This window comes from Salvelinus fontinalis, chromosome 5 (genome assembly GCF_029448725.1).
Source record: "Salvelinus fontinalis isolate EN_2023a chromosome 5, ASM2944872v1, whole genome shotgun sequence".
In the NCBI taxonomy this organism is placed as follows: domain Eukaryota; kingdom Metazoa; phylum Chordata; class Actinopteri; order Salmoniformes; family Salmonidae; genus Salvelinus; species Salvelinus fontinalis.
The window spans coordinates 60,885,510-60,910,800 of NC_074669.1; the positions used below are offsets into that span (position 1 = coordinate 60,885,510).

General features: G+C 45.0%; 1 protein-coding gene across 1 annotated transcript in view; it reads left to right on the forward strand.

The window, feature by feature from the left end:
• The first annotated feature begins 1,750 nt into the window (after positions 1-1,750).
• The window catches only part of LOC129855969 (zeta-sarcoglycan-like), a 56,560-nt gene continuing 33,019 nt past the window's right edge, over positions 1,751-25,291 (forward strand). Inside the window, exons 1-3 of the mRNA XM_055924087.1 lie at positions 1,751-2,229; positions 10,669-10,791; positions 16,250-16,322. Of these exons, the coding sequence (XP_055780062.1) occupies positions 1,935-2,229; positions 10,669-10,791; positions 16,250-16,322 (491 nt within the window). The 5' untranslated portion in view covers positions 1,751-1,934. The remainder of the gene's footprint in view (positions 2,230-10,668; positions 10,792-16,249; positions 16,323-25,291) is intronic.

Sequence of the window (25,291 nt, forward strand, 5' to 3'; positions counted from 1 at the left end):
GCGGGTGTAAAAAAACACTGTCCGGGCACTTTGCATTTCGACCTTGACTTGGAATCAGCAAGTAGGGGCGAGGTGAGAGTTTTTCCTCTGTAATTTGAGAGTACCGTGACGGCGGCGGCCCAAAGCATAGACAGTTATTTGAATGAATTATCCTAAGTTATGGCGAAGCGGCAGAAGGGCGCTAGTGAACTCCACCCTGCGGCGTGTGTTTGAGACTATGACTATGCGTGCCAAGCTGCTCTAAAGAAACCCTGTTTGACTCTTACCACAACCCCCCTCTTTTGTTTTCAAGATTCAAAGGATGATGTCATGTTTTGCACCGTGCCAGTTTCAAAGTCTCTTGTTTCAGTGTTTTTCATAGGACCAGGAGTTTTACCTGACTAGATTTATAGCTTGTAACGAGGGGTCAGTAGTTTTACCTGGTCAGATCACATGGTCCAGGGAATAGTCCAATAGATAGCACTTCTACAAAAGCTCTTTCTACGTTTCCTCTTGACCTTGGGAGGCGACTTCATCACAAAGGGTCAGATTTGATGTACGTACTGTATGTGGGGTGTATAGGCAGGGTGTAGAAAGGAGGAACTAACTGGAACAAAGGAGAGCGCCCTGGGAGAGAGGCATCGGCACCTGGCACACTTCTAAAGAGCCAGCACTTCAGACATCTAAATTCCTTCAACTGAGCCCCTGTGTGTGTGTGTGTGTGTGTGTGTGTGTGTGTGTGTGTGTGTGTGTGTGTGTGTGTGTGTGTGTGTGTGTGTGTGTGTGTGTGTGTGTGTGTGTGTGTGTGTGTGTGTGTGTGTGTGTGTGTGTGTTTCTAACAGTGTTTGTGCTTTTCACCATTCAAACAGATTGCACAGAGACTCAAATGAACTCTGACCTGCAGTCAAGCTCACTAAGCCAGTCTCAGGCCACAACCCCGGGTCCTCAACCGCTGACCTCTCAACTTTTAGGGCAATATTTAGCTGGCTTAATATAAGCCTGTGACTTTTCAGAGGATCCTCGCCACTGACTTTGCATCTTTTAGAATGATCTATGCTATCAGGGATTCTTGGGACGTCCCAACTCTGACAGTACCCCATTGATGTTGACATTTGAAATGGTTAAGGTAAGGGTTAAGGTCAGGGTTAAAGTAAAGGTTAAGATTAGGTAAGGGTTATGGTTAAGGGTTGGTGTTAGGGTAGGGGTTAAGGCTAGAGTTTAGGGCATGGACGTCTCAAGGATCCCAGATAGCATGACCCAATTTAGTTGGCTTAACATAAACCTATGACTTTTCAGAGGGTCCTCACCGCTGACTTTGCGACTTTTTAGGACCCAAATTAGTTGGCTTAATATAAACCTGTGACTTCACGGAGTGGCTGAGACATTTGCATTTGAACGAAAGGGAAGATTCTGAAAATGATTTGATGGTCAAGGTGGAGTGTATTGACAGTCTGTGTGCTGCAGCAATTGAATTACTGATCATATCAGGACCATTCAATAGAGTTTAGGTGAGTCATTGGTGTAAACACGTGGGTGTGTTTAGTGACTGCCAGGGTTTTCCTTGGTGTTGTACCTTTGTATAGGGATTCTCTAAAATTGCTTGCAGCAATGGCCATGGGAGTGATTCATGTTAATGGCTCCCTCAATGGCGGCATCCTGAGGAAATTAGTGTTAGTCACTAATGCTCCATTTTAAGTCTCAAGATGTATTCTTACTCATCGTTGAAGGTCATGAAAAACATATTTCATTTCAACAGACTTTTGACTTGAAGCTTTCTACTAAGTGTTGTCATCGTTCCGCTGTTGTGTGCATTATTCTCTCTGTTCAAAGCCTAAATGCTCTAGGAATGAGTGAGTCACAACCACCGCATGTTGTACTCAGATGGAATGGGGAGGGATGAACTTATTTATAGAGGACTGTTGCAGGGCAACGTCAGTTCAGAGAACTGTTAGAATATGTGTCTCTTCAAACACAATGGACTTCAATGGAACTCAGTGAGGTTGTATCCTCTGCACTTACATCAGGCAAGGTCAGTGCCGGTACATTTATTGTGCAGATTATCCATTGTTGCTGTAGCCATTTGCTCTAGCGATGGGGTCTACTGTGGAAAGTTATTTACTGACCTCTATTCTCTCTCTCTCGTTCTCTTTCTTTCTCTCCAGGACAATCCTCTCATCCTGCAGTCAGACAGGAATGTGACGGTGAACGCGAGAAATGACCTTGGTCAGCTAACAGGACAACTCACTGTGGGTGAGTCAGCCTCCGCCGCCACCAGCTGGACACACACACACACACACACACACACACACACACACACACACACACACACACACACACACACACACACACACACACACACACACACACACACACACACACACACACACACACACACACACACACACACACACCCGCATGCACAAACACACACCCGCCCATACACGTACACACACGTACACACACACACATATATACATACAGACACACCCACACCCACATGCACATGCACACACACACTCTTGAACAAAAGTAACCCATCTTGGGTTGTTGTGTTCCAAGAAGTGGAACTCATGACAGCAGGGCCTCAGAATCCCTCAGGCTGGGTAGAACCCCACCAAGCACATGATGGGGCTTCCGTTAACTATCCGCGCCCCCTGGGCCACAGCGCATGGTGCCTCACTGACTGACTGACTTGCTGGCACCAACACATCATTCTGGGGGAGTTCTGCATTGTTCCGGAAGTCCGGAACAGAATTCCCTTCTCGCCTCCTGTCAGAGATTCCTGAAGGATTCCAAAGGGTTTCTGAAGGAGCTCTGAGTCAGCATGTTGACGACACTCACACGCTTTCTCGTCAGGAGGAAAGGGGCTTTCGGAGGGAGAATGTGCGTGCGTTTTACTGGACTGCTGCCCCCTTGGATATGGCCATGATTGTTTTGGAGATTTTGTCCTGGAATGGAATGGAGAAACTGGTATCTGGAAGGGCCTCATACATAGCAGTAACACTGGCAGACTAGTGGGACCCACAGGAGAGAGAGAGAGACTCAACTTTCTTAGATGGCTATCATTGTACTTATCAGCTTAGTGGTCTCTGGTCCAAGGAGATAACGGTACCTGGTGAGACCAGTATGACCCTGTCTCTTAGAGTGGTACTCAGGCAACCTTAGTGTGTTAGTCTCTCTCTCTCTCTCTCTCTCTCTCTCTCTCTCTCTCTCTCTCTCTCTCTCTCTCTCTCTCTCTCTCTCTCTCTCTATCTCTCTGTCTCTCTCTATCTCTCTCTCTCTCTCTCTCTCTCTCTCTCTCTCTCTCTCTCTCTCTCACTCTCTCACTCTCTCTCTAATATTTGTCTCTTCCTCCATTCCCTCTGACTCCTCCACCTCCCTCTTTCCCTCTCTCTATCGCTCTCTCCTTTCCTCTCTATCTCTTCCTGTTCTCCGTCTGTGAACTGGTTAGCAGTGATAACATTCATCTTCCAATAGGAGAATTGTGTGGTATTTTGGAGTTCCATTCCACATCCTGATCGTCCCATCCACAGGTGTTTCCTCTCTCTGTCTCTCTGTCTCTCTATCTCTCTCAAATTTACTCTCTCTCTCTCTCTCTAATTTACTCTCTCTCTGTATCTCTCGGTCTCTCTGTCTCTCTCTCTCTCTAATTTACTCTCTCTCTCTCTCTCTCTAATTTACTCTCTCTCTGTATCTCTCTGTCTCTCTGTCTCTCTATCTCTCTCTACTTTACTCTCTCTGTCTCTCTGTCTCTCTATCTCTCTTTAATTTACTCTCTCTCTGTATCTCTCTGTCCCTCTCTGTCTCTCTGTCTCTCTATCTCTCTTTAATTTACTTTCTCTCTGTCTCTCAATTCAATTCAAGGGGCTTTATTGGCATGGGAAACATGTGTTAACATTGCCAAAGCAAGTGAGGTAGACAATACACAAAAGTGAAACAAACAATACAAATTAACAGTAAACATTACACATACAGAAGTTTCAAAGTCTCTCTCTGTCTCTCTATCTCTCTCTAATTTACTCTCTCTGTCTGTCTGTCTGTCTCTCTCTCTCTCTTTAATTTACTCTCTCTCTGTCTCTCTCTGTCTCTCTATCTCTCTCTAATTTACTCTCTCTGTTTGTCTGTCTCTCTCTCTCTCTTTAATTTACTCTTTCTGTATCTCTCTGTATTTATGTCTCTCTCTCTCTCTCTCTTTAATTTACTCTCTCTCTCTGTATCTGTCTGTCTGTCTGTCTGTCTGTCTGTCTGTCTGTCTGTCTGTCTGTCTGTCTGTCTGTCTGTCTCTCTGTATTTCAAAGTTCCTCTGTCCATAAGCTCAGATAAATTATATTACAGTCAATTATGAGGCACAGTTTGAAATCCCGGCTGACGTGCTCTGATCGTAAGGTCCTTGGAGGAGACACGCACACACAGTTCACCTTTATTCACCAGTGCTATTAGGGCATTGGAACTCCAGCCAACGACACACACGCACATGCATTCGCACACAGACAAACACATACATGTGCAAACACACACACACACACCTTATTCCCCTCCCTCAGCCAGTTGCTAAGGGTCATGAAGTTACCCCGTGGCACAGAGGAACAGACAGGGCCATCACTGATCCTTGAGCGCTGCACTCTGTTTTATCGTCCCTCTTTTCCTCCCTCTGTCCTTCCTCTCATTTCCTGTCACCTCGTTAATTTGAGTGAGGACCTGTCACGGCCCATATCCGAATCAGGGCTCGTAAAAATGAAAAGGGAACTTGGCCCACTGAAAGCAGGCTTTTGGCCCCCTCTCTAACACCAAAATGCTATTGTCCTCCTCTCCGTGTAGAAATTGCCTTTAACCACAGATCTAGGATCAGCTAAGCCTCTCAAAATCCTTAACAATCAGAAGTGAAGAAAAACTGAATACTGTCCTTGGATCAGTCTACAGCAGCATTCTCCTAGTCCTGTGTCCTCCTTCCCCCCTCGGAGAGAGAATAACATGATGAGAGTATTTTATGGACGTGGTACCCAGCTGCTCGGAGGACAGAGAGGGCGAACGGGAACGCCTGTTGTCTTTTTTTGTTGTTGGGGTGTGTCATTGACTTTTCATTTGTATAAGTGCATTCTGGGTAATAAATGGCTTTCTCACTTTGCGAGAAGATTTCATTATGACCGTGGCAGGAGACAGGCGACCAAAACTGGCGACGAGGGCCAAAATGCATTTTGGGAAAGACGGCGCATAAAGGCGTATGTGACTGTGAGTGTGTGACAACAACGTCACAGGGATCACTCACCCGCCACGCTGCCAATTTTAGAAGTGACTTTCACCGTCCAGCCGAAACACTCTATCCAAAACACTCCTTTTATACGCTTTCCTCTCCTTGTCTCTTTCCTAGAAGAAATGGACTTCAAACCTTAAGCTGACAAACTCCCCTATGACTTTGTAATGAGCTTCTAAACTTCGGGCCTAATTTATGCCCCGTTATCTTCTCCTGCTCAGTAATTATTTTCTCTTTTATCTCGGAGGAATCGTTCCACACATTTTTTTTGTCCAGCCGCTGTATCATGTGGAATGGATTAAGGCAAGGGTTAGAGTGGGAGATGTTCTGTGATTACCACACAAGAGTTTGGGGTAAAGAGATAGAATGAGGCACTCTGATTGGATCCCCGCTCTGTCACCCATTCTTAGCGTCCAATAGGAACAGGTGGTGAAAGCTCTACTTCCTTGTTATTTTGGTATTTGCTCTTACTTGCTATTAAGCAATTTGGTATGTACTCACAGTCTAACTTGCCCTTGAGTCATTCTGGGTAAGAGGCAGCTGCAGTGACAGGAATATGAATGATACATTTGATCATGTCTGCTGTGCCTGTACGGGGTGTAGGGCCGTCTTTCCCTGTAGCTACTACCGACAGTTTGCAACTGTTCTTTACAGGTGGCATATAAAAGATAATGAACTAGCAGTGCATATGCTTTGTGACGCGAGATCATTCTCAATGACAACATATTGGCTATAGGTATATTGGGACATATGTTAGAATATTTTCTGTCCCTTTTTATGAAGGAAATACTTATTTTGCTTTGTTCCCATCAATGTCATGCCGGTTATTGATGTGTGTGTACAGATGACACCGCAGGCCTCCGTGTTTTACAGATAGCTATGAAGAGTGCGTGATTAAATCAACCTTTAGCATGGTTTCTTCTTTCCCTCCTCCGTCTCCCCCGACCGAAAAGATTCTCCTGATTAATGTGCTGGATGAAAACACACTTTTTCCTTTTTTCTCCCGCACTCTTTATTAATGAGTGTAATCAAATTTAGATACATACTTTGTGTATGTTTGTCCATAAATCATGTGTAGTTTTTCTAACCTGGGGTAAAAGTTGCTGCGCGCTGCAGTTCTCTGACTTCTTCACTCCACGGCTCTTTCGTTTTTCAAAAAGCACCTTCAAAGAGTCGAAGGGTCTTCTTCCAGGAGACGCCGCTCTCTGACGGATTTCAGCACTTCAAAACGAGACCAGCGATGACCTCGTTGTTTCGCAGACTTGCATCACCTTCTTCAGTGTTTACTTTTGAAAGTCCAAATGAATTCAGCATTTTTCAGCCCTCGTTCAAAGTTAAAGGGGCCGTGCCGTGACTTACCCGTGACCAACTAACTCGACGAGTTCCAAACTTTTTACTTCAGACTTTATATTTTGACAGGCCAAAATGACTCCAGACTTGTTGTCTCTTCCCCCGTTCCCTCTACTTTGTATTTGACAGGCCAAAATGGCACCAAACAGGAACTGCCGCTTCCCTCTGCGTGGTTCTCCCCAAACCCCCAAACTGCCCTCGTTCCAGACTGACTACAAAGCAGTCATCTGCTTATCTCACGACGCCTGGATGTTCAACATATTCACTAACCACATTATATCCTATAGCAATGTGATGCCTGACAGTCGTTGACGTGGCACTCAACCTTTGGTTGATGCAACGTCACGTCTGCAATGTCGTCGGCCTGGAACCCTATCTCTGATTTAACAAGTGACATTTCCTGCGTGTTCAATATCACCACAGAGGATCATCCTTCATCCTTCTCTAATCACAGGAAAATCTGTATCAATGAATGATCTCGAATAGCTCGTTTATAACGCCCTTTTGTCATTAATCTTCCGAGGAGCAAAAGTTTCAGACGACAGTCCAGACTCTCCTCGGTGTGGGCTGCTGCTGTCAATGTAGATTGAACTACTTCTTATCACCGGTTGTGGCTAAGTGGCAATGTCCTTGTCTTCTCCAAAGTGCCCAAACAAGCTGTCCCGTGAAGCGGTGTGAGTGTAAACTCTGCTCTGGAGTGTGTTCTTTGACGTCCAGCAGCCATTTCCCCTCTTATATTACATTTACAGTTATTATGGTCATTTAGCCGACATTTATCCAGAGTGACGTTCATCTTAAGGTAGCTTGGTGAGACAACCACTTATCCCGGTCTTACACCACATATCGCTGATGTTTAAAATTCATCCGTTTTGACGTTTTTGATGGTGAGGACATACGGAGCTGTCAGGGAGTCAGTCAGAGTCAGTTAGTGCTGCTTTTGCCTTTCTGACGACGTTCAGAAATGTAAGAGAGCATTCTAGATGTACCTCACTAAAGTCAACGTTTTTCTTAAACTGAAGTCATGTACCTAAGAGAGAAAAACGTGCCTCGATCACGGGCATGAACACATGGAAAGTTCATCAGGTATTATCTTTCCTGCGTGGCGTTGTTGCTCTGCTTGTGTGAATAGGAGTAATTCCCCTGTGGTTGTATCTGGGGGACTGGAGGAGATGTTGATGATCTTTGGAGCGTATCTACTGTAAGCGGAAGTCTATGGGATCTGAAGGACGGTTGAGAGTTGAGGTTGTTGACGCCGGGCGCTGTTGATGCTGAGCACTGTTGTAGCCATGTTGCAAATGTAATCCGAGTCAAACTATTTGACTTTTCTATCTCAAAGTCAAACAGTAATGTGGAAATTCACTGAGAGGCGGAGCAGAATCGAGCAGAACGGTGCCCTGGCCGGGGGTGGGGGGGTGGGGGGGGGGTGTATGCTTCCTGCTGTGACTCGATGCCTTGGTCACTGCTTCATTTACATGTTTTTTTAAAGCATCTAGTGATTTATTCACAACCGTGGCGTCTAAGTGTGTCGCCGGAACCCGAGAGCAACGCCCGCCACCCCACTTCCGTCACGCCAGCATCCTCTTCCTTAACGCACCCCCCTGCGCCTGCGATTCCCCTTCTCTCCCGGAGCAAAAGAGAGGGAGACAGAGCAACGGAGTGACATCAGCAGGAGAGAGAGTTTCATTTGAATACCGCACTGTTGTTTTGATGTCGTCTGCGGCGATGCCACGGATATTTATTGCTGGTTCCCAGTTTGTCTGTCTCTCTCTCATTCTCTCTCATTCTCTCTCTCTCTCTCTCTCTCTCTCTCTCTCTCTCTCTCTCTCTCTCTCTCTCTCTCTCTCTCTCTCTCTCTCTCTCTCTCTCTCTCTCTCTCTCTCTCTCTCTGTCTCTCTCTGTCTCTCTGTCTCTCTCTCTCTCTCTCTCTCTCTCTCTCTCTCTGTCTCTCTCTGTCTCTCTGTCTCTCTCTCTCTCTCTCTCTCTGTCTCTCTGTCTCTCTCTCTTTACATCCTTTCTTTTCCTCCCATCCCTTTTGCTTTTCTGTGTCTGCTTGTATCATATCCGTACCATCGCCAGCAGGCAGAGCAGGAGCAGGAGAGGAGCCAGGCACAGCATATGAATAAGGGCCCCTGAGAAACCCATCATAGTAAGATTCGGTCAAGTGGGGATTAATCAAATGAGCACATAAATTAACACTTTTCTTAATGAGGACTCCTGTCGTTATCGGCGTCCATCGGAATTAGGTTGGCTTTATCTGCGGGAGTGGGGTACTATTAATCTCCAACCGTCATCATATTCCACGTTTTTTCTTTTAATCAGATGGGGCTCGTAGAAAAACAAGTTGTCAAACTCTGCAAACCACTTCTAGGAGTCTACATGAGGAGGATCTGAATTGCATACATGATGGATTTTCTAAACGACACCAGAAGAAAGAAATAGAAACCACGTTTCATCGCCGGGCAGATTGACGCCCAACTTTGTTTGATTTTTTCAAGACCAATTTCAAGAGACTACAGAATAATTGCCCCAATACTAATTGTTATCAGAAATGTATCTCCGCTAGGTAACAGCCCACAGTGTCTTTATTGCAAACTATTTCAAATCCTTTCATCCTCATTGGAACAATTATTTTCATTAGTACGAATCAATGAAGACGGAACAGAAAAAAAGTGCCATTTAAACAACAGAAAAACAAGCCTCTGAATCCAGAAACACACATTAAAAAGAGAACCTGAGAAGTAAACAAACAACAACAAAAAAAGCACTGAAAAACCAGCCAGCACAGCAGGATAGCTTTAACTGTCCGATGTGTTTAAGGGCCAGAGAGGGAGCGGCCATTTTCTTTATCTTATCAGGTGGAAGGTAATCCCGGATTGATCACCAGTAATAAAGTCTTATTATGACTGACATGGCACTCTGGGATGCTAAATGACAGACGGAAGGGCTGAAGAGCACAGCTCTGACCAGCTAGCAGTAGACCTGCTGGAAACCTCCAATAGATACAGGCTTTAACCTCAGCTCAGTAAGACTTAAGGCCAACTGAAAAGAGAGGAGGAAGAGTGGATTGGATTGGGATGGAGGGATGGAGGGATGAAGAGGCAACAAACAAATAATGCCCTCTCCTATCAGTCCCCGAAGGTGGGAAAGATGTGGAGGAGGTGATAGCTAATAGCTATGTATTTTTTTACCTTTGACATGGCTATGTAAGACAAGCAATGGTTTTTGGTTGTAGACCAAGGCTTTTCTGCCTCAAGTCTTCAATGGAACAGGGACACAAGGTCCTGTTTCCTTATTGTGTGCTGTACAGTACTGCCATATGGTTAGAGTTACAGAGGCTGCAGGTCTAGCATGATAGGTTGTTTTACACGACCATCCATGTTTCAATAAAAATGTCTCCATTCACAACCAGCCATTCAAAAACAAGGCTTTTCAAATAAATATTGTTCAGTATAAAGGCAACTTTTAACCACAAGCTGTTAGGTCAAGTACTTCTGTGTAAGAACCTGTTTGTACCAAGTAGTACACTATGTTGAGCACCAGTGCTCAAGGATCAAAGGTTAAAAGTTGCCTTCCCAGCTTTCAGCTCGCTCTTTCATCATTTAAAAAATAAAAAAAATGTAGACTGGCTTACTTTCTCCGCTTTCTCTACCTTTCTCTCTCTTACTCTCTCCGCTTTCTCTCACTCTCTCCGCTTTTTCTCTCTCTCTCAATTCAATTGGATTTATTAGCATTGGAAACATATGTTTACATTACTAAAGCAAGTGAAATAAATTTTAAAAACTAAAGATAAATAAACAGTCACAAATGAACAGTAAACATTGCACTCACAAGTTTCAAAGGAAGAGACACATTCATCAAATGTCATATTATGGCTATGTTCTGTGTTATAATGATGTGCAAATAGTTAGAACTCTCTCTCTCAACTGTCCTTATTCTCTCTTCAAAACCATCTCTGCCCTCAGCTAAACACCTGCAATAGAGGTGAGGTGTGATATGTGATGGTTTGCAATGTGTTTGTGTTTTATATGACATTGACCCAACAAAGGGGATGTTTAATTCTAATTCTCTTTCTCTCCCGCTCTCTCCAGGCTCGGAGATGGTGGAGGCCCAGTGTCAGAGGTTCGAGGTGAGGAGTCCTGACGGGGAGCGGGTGCTCTTCTCCGCTGACGAGAAGGAGATCAGCATCGGCACGGAGAAACTGAGGGTGACAGGTAACGCACATACGCATGCATGTATGCAGGCACACACACACACACACACACACACACACACACACACACACACACACACGCAGAGGGCAGCAGATAGCCTCAAGGGCGACAGGTAGCCTAGCGATTACAATGTTTGGCCAGTAACCGAAAATTCAATAGTTTGAATCCCCGAGCTGACAAGGTGATCAATCTGTTGATGTGCCCTTGAGCGAAGCACTTTGCCCTAATTGCTGGCTGTTGAGGCAGACCCTGGCTGGGACCTCCCTCTGACTAGGACAAATATAGGACAAATATAAGCACCCCCCCAAATGATTGTTATTAAAGACCCAGTGCAGTCCTGTGTTTTATATATATGTTGTACACATGTTGTACCTATCTGCCAATAACAGCTCGTTTTCAGTTTCGCCTCCCCACTCAGACCACTCCCAGACAATCCTAGCTAAATTCTTGCTTGAGAAATTGCTCTTTGCAAATAACCTATTTTTGTGTTTATTTTTGACTATTTTAATTCAATCGTTTCCCACAGATAATGTATATATAGAGTAGGCTGCCCATGCATAAACGGAGAACCAAGTACTAGTCATCTTTTCAAGGAAATTAAATCAAAGATGATTAGACTATAGTTTACTACAATGCCTGTAAATTATTATTGTTAACGGAGAGAAGTGCAGGGCCCTCAAACAACGTGTTGAGGTGCAATCCAAACCTTCCATCATCGTTTAGAAGGAAAAAGAGCAACTTGCGCATGGGCTACCGTACCACGGTGAGCGAGCATTGAGCCTTTTCATTACCCATGTCTCTGCCTGCAAATCATCCTCCCAAAGGATAAGCTAGATCATATATGTAAAACATAGCTCAAGAGAAAGTCTCCTCTCTCATCATTCCTGCTGCTTCAAGTTCAGTAGCCATACGCGCGAGATCAGGTACGCGTGTGGTCTCAATTAAATAGAGTAGGCTATAGTCTATACATGGGCGGAGAAACACATGGCAGTTATCTTTCCAAGGAAATGTGCTTCCTAAATAGGATTAGGCTATAGGTTACTAAATTTGGTTACAAATAAATATTGATCGCCCATATTTGTCTCGGTCTGAAAATCGCCCCACTCCTAAAAGGTAGGCTATAAAATGTAGCTCAAGAGAAAGTGCAAGTCCCTCCGAATCTGCTCTCTTCAAACTACTTCTAGACTATTTGTTGATGTAGCAGAGCAATACCGATAGCCTAATATAATGGGCCATGTGAGAATCTCTGGTAATTTAACCTATTTCTTAGGTTATTTTTGAGCATTTCGATATTGCCTATAGGGAGCAAAATTGTTGAGTCCATGCCAAGTGAGCAGTGTCACATAGGCCTAAAATAATCTTGCGGGACTGAGGTTGGGTTTGAAGCAGTTGTAGGTACAGTTCTATGTTAAATGCGGGTCAGTTGGGAGGCTTTACCCAGTCTAAAAGGCTCCATTCACAGATCAGTGCTCCTATAGCAACCAGATAGATTGTGATGGTGCTAAGGGCCTGTGTGCAGCAATGCACAACGACTGCTAGTGAGTGGGTTGAGCAGAACTCAGACAGTTGTTGTGTGTGGCCTACATGCAGACATCAGTTTAGATAGAGAGACAGAGAGAGAGAGAGAGAGAGAGAGAGAGAGAGAGAGGGATAGAGGAGAAAATTAAGAGAGAAAGGGAGGGGAAAAAAGGAAAGAGAGAGAGAAAAATGGGAGCGAGAGGGAGAAGTAGAGAGAGAGAAGGAAAGATTAAGAGAGAAAAATCACATGCCTAGCTCTGTTTGCTTTCCTGGCGCGGTGGTCTCTCTCAGTAAACGAGGCGGCGGGGAGGTCAAGTGGAAGCAGTCGGGGGTTGCGGCGAACAGACACCCCTCCTCCATCCTCCTCCTTTTTCCCCTCTGTAATTGGAAAGATCTGTCCATTACAAAGCCAGGAAAGAAAGAAAGGGGGGGTGAAATGAGAGTGAGAGATGGAGGGAGGGAGGTAAAGTGGCGGAGGTCTGCAAGGTGATGGATGTTGTCTTTCGTCGCTCACGTCCGGAGAATGAAAGGAAGGAGGGAGGGTTGGAGGAAGGTGGGAGGGATGAGGGAAGATGGACAGAGGAGGCCAGTGAACAGGAGGTAATAGGGGTTAGGCATGAGCAGACGAAAGACACTCGACGTGGGGGAAGGCTGCGGATGGAAATCGGCAGATTCTCGACTCGACAGGCACTGCCTGGCCACTGGGGAAAACTGATGTTTCTGTGTGTGCTCCATGCTAGAACATCTCTCATCTCTCATACTATCTCTGTTTAGTGTGGGGAGATATGTCATTGCCATCTGTTCTAAAATGGGCTACTTAGACTGATGTTATTTTGGGATACATGTTTCCATTATATTTTCTATTATTGTCTGCATTGTTGGGAAAGAGCTCTCAAGTTAAGAATTTCACTGTACTGTTTTACACCCGTTGTATCCTGGGCACGTGGCGAATAAAGTTTGAAACCTGAAACTTCTAACATACACTGAGTGGACAAAACATTAGGAACATTATTGATGTGACTTGTTAAATCCACTTCTATCAGTGTAGATGAAGGGGAGGTTAAAGAAGGATTTTTAAGACTTGAGACAATTGAGACATGGATTGTGTATGTGTGCCATTCAGAGGGTGAACGGGCAAGACAAAAGATGTAAGTGCCTTTGAACGGGTTATTGTAGTAGGAGAACTGCCGAGCTGCTGGGTTTCTTTATGCTCAACAGTTTCCTGTGTGTATCAATAATGGTCCACCACCTAAATGACATCCAGCCAACTTGACACAACGGTGTGAAGCATTGGAGTCCATGTGGAACGCTTTCGACACCTTGTAGAGTCCATAACCCCGACGAATTGAGGCTGTTCTGAGGGCTGTAAGGCAACTCAATATTAAGAAGATGTTCATAATGTTTTGTCCACTCAGTGTATATACGTCTGTACCTTTCTCACATCACACATTTGAGACGTGGTGTCAGCATCACACACATGAATATTGTAATATCACAGGACTTCTCATCATCAGTGTCATTTTACACAGGACTGGCTAATCAGGTCCTTAGCTGGCTTGAATGACATTATATACAGTACCAGTCAAAGGTTTAGACACACCTACTCATTCAATAGTTTTTCTTTATTTTTTACATTGTAGAATAATAGTGAAGACACAAAACTATGAACGAACACATATGGAATCATGTAGTACCCCAAAAAGTGTTAAACAAATCTAAATGTATTTTATATTCTTCAAAGTAGCCACCCTTTGTCTTGATGACAGCTTTGGACAATCTTGGCATTCTCTCAACCAGCTTTACCTGGAATGCTTTTCCAACAGTCTTGAAGGAGTTCCCACATATGCTAAGCACTTGTTGGCTGCTTTTCCTTCACTCTGCGGTCCAACTCATCCCAAACCATCTCAATTTGGTTGAGGTCAGGTGATTGTGGAGGCCAGGTCATCTGATGTAGCACTCCATCACTCTCCTTCTTGGTAAAATAGCCCTTACACAGCCTGGAGGTGTGTTGGGTCATTGTCATGTTGAAAAACAAATGAGAGTCCCACTAAGCGCAAACCAGATGGGATGGCGTATCGCTGTAGAATGCTGTGGCAGCCATGCTGATAAAGTGTGCCTTGAATTCTAAATAAATCACAGACAGTGTCACCAGCAAAGCACCCCCACACCATCACACCTCCTGCTCCATGCTTCACAGTGGGAACCACACATGCAGAGGTCATCCGTTCATCTACTCTGCGTCACAAAGACACTGCTGTGGGAACCAAAAATCTGAAATTTGAACTCATCAGACCAAAGGACAGATTTCCACCGGTCTAATGTCCATTGATCGTGCCCAAGCAAGTCTCTTCTTCATATTGATGTCCTTTTAGTAGTGGTTTCTTTGCAGCAATTTGACCATGAAGGCCTGATTCATGCAGTCTCCTCTGAACAGTTGATGTTGAGATGTGTCTGTTACTTGAACTCTGAAGCATTTATTTGGGTAGTTAACTCCAATGAACGTATCCTCTGCAGCAGAGGTAACTCTGGGTCTTCCTTTCCTGTGGTGGTCCTCATGACTGCCATTTTCATCATAGCGCTTGATGGGTTTTGCGACTGCACTTGAAGAAACTTTCAAAGTTCTTGAAATATTACGCATTGACTGACCTTCGTCACGTCTTAAAGTAATGATGGATTGTCATTTTTCTTTGCTTATTTGAGCTGTTCTTGCCATAATATGGACTTGGTCTTTAACCAAATAGGGCTATCTTCTGTATACCACCCCTACCTTGTCACTACACAACTGATTGGCTCAAACGCATTAAGAAGGAAAGAAATTCCACAAATTAACTTTTAAGAAAGCACACCTGTTAATTGAAATGCATTCCATGTGACTACCTTATGAAGCTCATTGAGAGATTGCAAAGAGTGTGCAAAGCTGCCATCAAGTCAAAGGGTGGCTACTTTGAATAATATTAAACATAATATATATATCCTTCACTCATGCTGCCAAACACACCCTTGTAAATCTGACTATCCTACCGGTCCTTGACTTCGGCGATGTTATGTACAAAATAGCCTCCAACACTCTACTCAGCAAATTGGATGCAGTCTATCACAGTGCCATCCGTTTTATCACCAAAGCCCCATATACTACCCACCACTGCGACCTGTTTGCTATTGTTGGCTGGCCCTCGCTTCATATGCGTCGCCAAACCCACTGGCTCCAGGTCATCTATAAGTCTTTGCTAGGTAAAGCCCCCCCTTATCTCAGCTCACTGGTCACCATAGCAGCACCCACCTGTAGCACGCGCTCCAGCAGGTATATTTCACTGGTCACCCCCAAAGCCAATTCCTCCTTTGGCCGCCTTTCCTTCCAGTTCTCTGCTGCCAATGACTGGAACGAATTGCAAAAATCACTGAAGCTGGAGACTCATATCTCCCTCACTAGCTATAAGCACCAGCTCTCAGAGCAGCTCACAGATCACTGCACCTGTACATAGCCCATCTGTAAATAGCCCATTCAACGACCTCTTCCCCATACTGTTATTTGTTTCTGTTCCTTTGCACTCTAGTATCTCTACTTGCACATTCATCATTGCACATCTATCACTCCAGTGTTTAATTGCTAAATTGTAATTATTTTGCCACTATGGCCTATTTATTGCCTTACCTCCCTTAACTTAACTCATTTGCACACATTGTGAACCAGGATGTGGGCAGGTTTCTGCGGTCCTATCGCCGCCCACATATATATTGTCCTTCTTATGTCCTACTATTGTCTTTCTATTGTACTTGTACTGTCCTTATATTGTCCTACTATTGTCCTTCTATTGTACTACTAGTGTCATATTGTCCTTCTATTGTCCTTCTATGGCTTATATTGTACCGCTATTGTCCTGCTATTGTCTTTTTATTGTCTTTTATTGTCTTCATGTTGTCTTTCTATTGTCTTTCTCAGGGAACGAAGGCGTTGTCTTCGGACATTCAGTGGAGACATCCCACATCAGAGCAGAACCTTTCCAGGATCTCAAGTAAGCATTCTGGGATCACACACACACACACACACACACACACACACACACACACACACACACACACACACACACACACACACACACACACACACACACACACACACACACACACACACACAGATGGCTGGACACACACACACACACACACACACACACACACACACACACACACACACACACACACACACACACACACACACACACACACACACACACACACACACACACACACACACACACAAACCCATCGGCCTTGGCGGCGTGGTCATCCTGATATGAGTGTACAGTAGAGACTGCAGTGCAGTTATACAGCTCTTTAAGAGGGCAGTACTGGCCAGGATGGTCCTCCATACACTGGCCAGTCATCTACATTAAACCCAGGTAAGGATCAGATGAGATGCTTTATACAGGGTCAGCTAGTGAGCGAGGACACACTGCATCGACCCTCTCAGTCAATGGCTGATGGATAGAATGATCCAGGGTCTGTATTCATAAAGCGTCTCAGCCACAGGAGGTTGGTGGCACCTTAATTGGGGAGGATGGGCTCGTGGTAATGACCGGAGCAGAATAAGTGAAATGGTATCAAACACATCAAACACATAGTTTGATACCATTCCATTCACTCCGTTCCAGACATTATTATGAGCCGTCCTCCCCTCAGCAGCCTCCTCTGGTCTCAGAGTAGAGTTGCTATGATCAGTTTTGTCTTTCAGATCGTCATGAATAACATTACATGGAGAAGGGGGGCCTGATCCTAGATCAGCACTAGAATCAGCAATCCCCATTTCCATGTAATCGCTACGATCTAAAAGGATCCAGGATCAGATATCTTTATTTGATATCTCTTATCTATTTTGTTATTGTATAGAAGGCAAAACGGATCCTGTAAAGGCATATACAGTGTTTACCCTACTGTTGTACAGGTAGGCTTGCCTAAAAAGAGTTTGGTTTCTATTGTTTTCAACTGACAATGTTGATGCCAGAGGGCCTGGATGTTGCCTTGGGGGTGTCTCGCCTCACGCCGTCATCTGGGTACAGACTTCCATAACACGTGAACATGTCATTCTCCTCTTAATTCAACACAGCTGTGTACTCTTATTGTGAATCCATTCAGCACAGTTTGATGACAGAGGTATTTGATCGCTGATCTCTCATCAGCCAATTAAATCTCACCGATTTACATACCTCTCGCCTCATTGGCCGACAGCCACATTGACTGCCGGCCATAACACTTACATCCTCTTTATTGAACAGTCAAGCAGCTCCGTATCAGTGTCTGTATTGTACGTCATAGCAATAATCCTTTAAAACGATAGCCCAATGGCCCTGCGGGCTAGCTAGCGTAGCGGGAAGTACATGTGTGGATTGGCAGAGAGACTGACAGACAGGCAGACAGGCTAGCGTAGCGTTAGCATACAGTGCAGTATGTACATGTGTGGATTAACAGGGAGACTGACAGACAGGCTAGCATAGCGGTAGCGTTAGCATACAGCGCAGTATATAAATGTGTGGATTAGCGGAGAGAGAGAGAGAGAGAGAGAGAGACAGACGGGTATGATGGAGAGCTAATGGGCAGCTTCCAGTCACCTATGAACTGCTTTTATGCAAATGTGGCAGGCTCATTTGTATATTGTCAGGGCAGATTAAGTTCTGGGGAGAGAAAGGGACTGATGGGCATGGATTGGACTGGAGGAGTGGAGGGAAGGAGGGACTGATGTAGGGAGAGGGAGAGAGAAAGGGGGAAAGAGATAGAGATAGAGGGGAGGAAGGGAGGGGTGTGTTTTATGTATCGTATTGTTATACCTTCTCTTTATGTGCATCCCAAATGGCACGCTATTCCCTACATAGTGCACTACTTGCTATAGGGAATAGGATGCCTTTTGGGCCTCTTCCTCTGTCTGCAATATAGGTGTTGGTTGGGAAGTCTCTTTTGAATTTCTCCTGATTTCTCTCCGTCTAAAACCACAATACACCAGGTAGTTGCCACACACACACACACACACACACACACACACACCACACACACACACACTGCATGACACATATGAATAATTTCAGAGTGGCACTCTCATCTCATCCCTTACCTCTGAGTGAACTGAAATGCGAGGCATTTTTGACTGACCGTCCGTGGCCTTTCTCTCCGCTCTGCGTCGAGGGTTAATTCGCTATTACACGCTTTACATATTTCACTCCCTCGTCTCTCACTCATTAATTGTTCGGCAGAATGGAAACATAGAAATGAATCAAGTTCATATCCCTACCTTTTTATAGTTGTTTAATATAAGTGTGTTCATTAGGACTTCTACTTAACAGGCGATCGAGGTGAATCACTGCTAATTAGCTGGACCAGGGCTTCTTTCTCTATTTTTGGATTTGGTATCGCTTTTTACTTTTCTTTTTTTGATCAAATCCGCTTTTTGGCCGAGGTCGTTTGCCCCCCCCCCCCTTCTTTCTTTCTCTTCCCCTTTTCTCTATAAAAGTCCCCCGGTTTTGCAGTTAAAGTAAATGAAACATGTAATGACTTGATGGAGTCTATTTGAGGCTAATGAAGTATGTTATGGTGTAACCCTCTAAAATACAAATGAACATAGAATACATCCCAAATGGCAGCCTACTCCCTATTAATTGCACTACTTTTGACCAGAGTCCTACGGGCTCTAGAGTCCTAGTAATGCACTAATGGGAATAGTGTGTCATTTGGGAAGCAGGCAAGCCTACGCAGCAGGATAGACACGCCAATAGTTATAGAGACTCTTTTAGAAGTTTGGACACAATTTGCTTGACGGGGACCCCAGGAAAACTGGAATAAAGTCCTCTCCTTTTGATTAACCCCAGACCCTGTTCCTAGAATGCCCAGTTGAAAATTCTGCATATTGGTCCCACCTAACCCCAAATTCTTTCTCCTACATCACATATTAACTGCTAAAAAGTAGTGTAAGTGTGGTTTGTGTCTATTGTCCTCTGTGGTTTGAGAGAGAGAGAGAGAGACAACATAAATTAAGGTAGACTGTAGAGAGACAAGAGAGAGAGAGAGAAGGTAAAATAAGAGAGAGAGAGACCATAGAGAGACAGAAGGTAAAATAAGAGAGAGAGAGACCATAGAGAGACAGAAGGTAAAATAAGAGAGAGAGAGACAGTAGAGAGACAGAAGGTAAAAGAAGAGAGTGAGAGACAGTAGAGAGACAGACGGTTAAAGAAGAGAGACCGTAGAAAGACAGACGGTTAAAGAAGAGAGACCGTAGAGAGACAGACGGTTAAAGAAGAGAGACCGTAGAGACAGACGGTAAAAGAAGAGAGAGAGAGAGAGACCGTAGAGAGACAGATGGTAAAAGATGAGAGAGAGAGAGACAGAATGTAAAAGAAGAGAGACCGTAGAGAGACAGACGGTAAAAGATGAGAGAGAGAGAGACAGAATGTAAAAGAAGAGAGACCGTAGAGAGACAGACGGTAAAAGAAGTGAGAGAGACCGTAGAGAGACAGACAGTTAAAGAAGAGATAGAGAGAGAGACCGTAGAGAGACAGAAGGTAAAAGAGAGCGAGAGAGACAGACAGTTAAAGAAGAGATAGAGAGAGAGACCGTAGAGAGACAGACGGTAAAAGAAGAGAGAGAGAGAGAGACCGTAGAGAGACAGACGGTAAAAGAAGAGATAGAGAGAGAGATCGTAGAGAGACAGACGGCAAAAGAAGTGAGAGAGAGAGAGACAGACGGTTAAAGAAGAGAGAGAGAGACCGTAGAGAGACAGAAGGTAAAAGAAGAGAGAGAGAGACCATAGAGAGACAGACGGTAAAAGAAGAGATAGCGAGAGAGATCGTAGAGAGACAGAAGGTAAAAGAAGAGAGACCGTAGAGAGACAGACGGTTAAAGAAGGGAGACCGTAGAGAGACAGAAGGTAAAAGAAGAGAGAGAGAGACAGTAGAGAGACAGACGGTTAAAGAAGAGAGACCGTAGAGAGACAGACGGTTAAAGAAGGGAGACCGTAGAGACAGATGGTAAAAGAAGAGAGAGACCGTAGAAAGAGAGTAGAGAGACAGATGGTTAAAGAAGAGAGAGACCGTAGAGAGAGAGTAGAGAGACAGATGGTTAAAGAAGAGAGACCGTAGAGAGACAGACGGTTAAAGAAGGGAGACCGTAGAGAGACAGAAGGTAAAAGAAGAGAGACCGTAGAGACAGATGGTAAAAGAAGAGAGAGACCGTAGAGAGAGAGTAGAGAGACAGATGGTTAAAGAAGAGAGAGAGAGACCGTAGAGAGACAGAAGGTAAAAGAGAGAGAGAGAGAGAGTAGGGAGACAGGAGTTTGATCAAAGAGAACAAAATCTGAAACAAGAGTCAGAAGACAGAGAGTGCATGTCATCAGCAATCAGCTAATTCCACTAGCTAACACTGGCTCCATAATCAGATGAGCATTGATCAAGCTGTTGGAAGTCGACACGGCCCAAATGACACCCTTTTCCCTACATAGTGCAGTACTTTTGACCGGAGCCCTATGGGCCCTGTTCAAGAGATGTGCACTATATAAGGAATAAGGTCCATTTGGGACGAAGCCAAAGAGTTCACAGAGGTCCAGACTCAATTAAAGCCTCATCCAAAGAACTACAGAGGAACAGGTCCAGTCGATATCCTCCTCGTCCCGCTCTGTACCCCCTTACAACTCTACCACCCTACCCCCGGTCAAAGGGGAACCCCTTCGAGACTCCAACCCCACTCAGAGTCAAGGGCTTTGGGAGAGATCTCCCCCACATATCCCCCTTCCCTCCAAAGCCACAGTGCAGTACAGTGATGCTCCTGAAGCAAAGTTTTAAGTTGGCTCTTTGGGGGAGTTTCTCTGAAGTGAACTTGGGTCTTTAGGAAGGCTTCTCTGAAGTGAACTTGTTTTTTGGGGAAAGTATCTCTGAAGTGAACTTTTTTTTTTGGGAAAGCTTCTCTGACGTGAACTTGTTTTTTTGGGAAAGTTTCTCTGAAGTGAACTTGTCTCTTTAGGAAAGTTTTTCGCAAGTTTGACTGAAAGTAGGGAAAAGTTTCATGGAGGTTTGGCTCGAAACGGAAGTTGGTTCTGTGAGAAGCTTGACGATTCGCTTCACTTTTGTGGCCCATTTTAATAATAATGTCCATCGGATCAGGTGGGTTGGAAGTTAATGAAAATCCTTGGCTAAGGTCAACGCAGCCGGTGCTGTATTTCTTTAGTATGTGGGCTATGTACAGGAACAGCCATCTGGGTCTTTTATGACAAAAACCAAAGCGCCTTTTATTCATTATCAGGCAGATTTACCGGGACATTGAGCAACAAGGACGCTCTCCACCATCCTCTTCCATCAACCATTAATTAGTTACACTGAAAGAGGCATTACAGGCATAGGAAAAGGCCTGAACAGAGTTGGGTTATGGAAATCATTTGGTGTGTGTGTGTGTAAATAATTTGGTGTGTGCGTGTACCAGCCTCTGTATATAGCCGTGTGTCTGTCAGTCATTGTCAACCCACCCAGAGGTTATGCTGCTCTGTGGCCTGGTTGCTGACATGTTAGTTTTGCAGCAGGCTGGACACCCAGGTCTCTTATAGCAGATGGAGAGCCGGGTGCGAGGCTCTCGCTCATCTCAGATTGGTTCGGTTGGATCAGCAAACACAGGAAGTGCATCCTGTATAACTTAGCTCAAGTCGGGACCTGCTTCCCTTTAGTATCTTATTCTCCTTCGCTCTTTCTCCCAGTGCCGACTGCACGCCCGATGCTGAACTCTAGGCCAAAGGCCGTCAGTATATCCAGTGAGTACAGTATCACCCGTCTACTGATCAAGGTCGCAAGTCTCGCGCACCGCGACCTCATAGGCCCAGTGTCCTCAGCAGATCGAAGTTTGAGGTAGGCCATTTTCCACGGGCTCCCATCGGAAAACCGTAGACCAGGACTCTGCAGAGCCAGAACTGCTCAGCAATGAGTGGGGCAATCGGTAAGTACTTATCCACCTTTTCCACTCTACCCCTCTCCAGGGTATCCTCATTCCTCTCATATCTCACCGTGACATCCGCAACCACTCCCAGCTTACCTCTCACGAACAGCAAGTTGGGGATCCGCAGACCCCCTCCTTCGTTTTCACTCTCAGCTCTTTGGTGACTATCCACCCCACTTTCGCTGCTTCCTCGGCGAGTTGGTCACAAATGAGATTGTGCCTTCTCAGCGTGGCTGCCTTCACTGCCGGGCATTACCCTAGTATGTGTGATATTGTTTCCATCTTGTGGTCACCTTCTGCATACGGCTTCCACTTTGTTCCGCCCGCGAGCCAGTCTCCCTTGTAGGATATACGTTTTTTGCCCTCAGTTTAAGCGCAGCTACATAGTGTCGCTGTTTAAATCGCACCTCTGCTGGATCTGCAAGCCAGCTGTTGCTGATCTTGTCTTGGTGGAACATGCCAGTTCCATTTCCTTGGCTTGGCAGCGCCGCCCAATCCTCAAATCCTTTCGACCTCCAGTTAGAGGGATTCTTGCACAGCTGCTTGTGCTTTTTTGGCTCCACCTCTGCTCCATTTGTGCTCCATTTGTGCTTCTCCCAGTTTCGGAGTTTGCCCTGGGACTCCCCCTGCCCGTATCCACAGTTTTGAAAATTCCTCCTGTGGCATTGTATATTCCTTTACCGCCCTTGTCAGTGGGACTGACGACACTGACAGGTTAAATAACCTTCGCACCTGGATTGCTGGTATCATTTTTGCCAACTTCACAATGCCTAAGCCGCCGTCTTGGTTCCTAGCATAGATCAGGCCGTCACAGGTTGACAGAGGTAGGTGCAGCCACTTTTTCACTGCTGTTTTAACTAACCCATCTAGGTTTGTTAGTTCGACTGTCCCGATGTCCCCGTGGTTTACCGTATATATCACTCGGGGGACTGCATATGCGTTTAGTATGCTTACTTTTTGCTGGGTTGTAGTGGCGCTTGATTGATTTGTCCTCTCAAATTTGTCCTTGAAATCCGCAGCCAGAGGTTTACTTTCATGCCCAGATATTTTTCTGATATCTGATATCTGATATTTTTTCTTTTCCCCTTCGCTTGTCCATGCCTTACAGTTATTGACGGTGAATGCTACACCCCCGCGTCTCACCACTTTTTTGGGGCTGCACGCGCAGGCGTATTTTGATGTAATGTTGCATGCCCGCCCAAAGAGCTGCTCATAAGCACCAAGTCATCAGCAAATGCTACGGTAGTCACCTTACTCCCCCAAACCTGTAGCCCTCTCCCATGCTCTTGAGCTTGTGAATCAGAGGGTCTACTGCAATGTTGAAGGGGAGGGGGGATATTGGGTCTCCCTGTTTCACTCCCACTTTCATTTGGATTGGCGGTGAGGTTCCGTCACCTTTATTCTCGTGCTCCTCCTCGTAGGAGTCCTTGATTAGTCTGATTATATGGCTGTCCAGTCCCCTCTCCTTCAGGACATGGATTACGTGTTCATGTGCCACTGAGTCAAATGCCTTGGCAAAGTCTATGAATACCACAGCTAGAGCCCTTCTCTCTTTCTTGCTCTGATGTAGTACTCCATTTAGGACCATCAGGTTCTTCGCACACCCAGGGGTGCCAATAAAACCCCTTTGCCTGGGGTTTTCGTCCTATAGTTGTATTTGTGGCCAAAGCATATATTAGAAGAAAAACTCCCACTTAAAAAACACTTTAAAAAAGCTCAGCTGGCCAATCAGCTGTTTACTCGTCATGGATATTTGTAATGACCTGTATATGTCCACACCATTCTGTTGTTGAACCCAACGCCCACACATTTCAAACATACAAAAGCTGATTTTTAACACCCTTAACTTTTGGGAAGGAAAACTATTTAACTCATATTGTAATTAATTATAAGTCATATTTCATGGAAATCTGGAACCACTGGACAGTTACTTTAAGGTGTTGATGTGGAGAGAGGAAACTGATCCCATATCTGTATCTGCAACCAACTTCCACCTAGCGCTAGCTCATCAGAGGGCCTTCTTACTGTACAAGAACCCCTCTTCTGGAAAGTGGAATTTATAGACAGTGTGGGAGGTTTTAGCTGAGTGTAGCAGACTGTCTGTGTTCTAAAATGGTCCGTTTGTACGTGTCCGGTCCACCCAAGATAAATGGGTTTACAGTACAGTGTGTAGCCAGCTGGGAGTTTCCCAGTCTCCTCAAGCATGTGTTGGAACAAGCTGCAGCTAATGGAGGGCAGTGTTTATCGTTCTTCATTTGATATTTGGTTATACACTTCTTCAGGGGGCAATTGGAAATAAGTGATATTAAAACAGTGCATTTGCATGTGTGTGTGTGTGTGTGTGTGTGTGTGTGTGTGTGTGTGTGTACATGTGCTTGTAGTTAATCTGTGTGTGTATCTGTGTATCGGTTTCTGTTTTCTTTCGTCTCAAACTGAAACAACCTCTGGCCATTTCTCCTAGTCTTACTCAAACTGAATTTTTTTCCTGCGGGCTCCGAAAACCTGATATTATCAACCTATCTCACCGCAGAAACACGCCTTCTGTTCTCTACGCAGCCACAACAGCTGCTGACACCCTCCAGACGTAACCGCGGCAACAGGCGTAGACTGTTTGGGGGCCCGTGAGGCCCCGGGCATATTGATGTCTGTCTGCCTTCCTGGTAAAAAAATCTAAATGATACTTATTGAGCCATCAGTAGCCTTCCAGGAGAGATGTCGTGACAGAGAAGCTCCAGCTTAGTCTAATCAACTGTCCTCTTCTTTTACTTCCAACCAAAACATCATTATCGTCTTCAGCCATTTTTCTTTTTTTTTAACACTCTGAAATGACTCACCAGCTGGGACTTTCAGGGGCTTTTGTTAGATTTACTGGCAACACCTGGATCTGCCAGTCGGATCTAAATGGATTGGCCACCTTCCAATTCTGATCTTGTTTCAGTAATTGGTATTTTGACCAATCAGATCAGCTCCTTTGCTCATAATTGTGCAAAAGGTCAGAATTGGGCTGCCTGTGTCACGTTCCTGACTT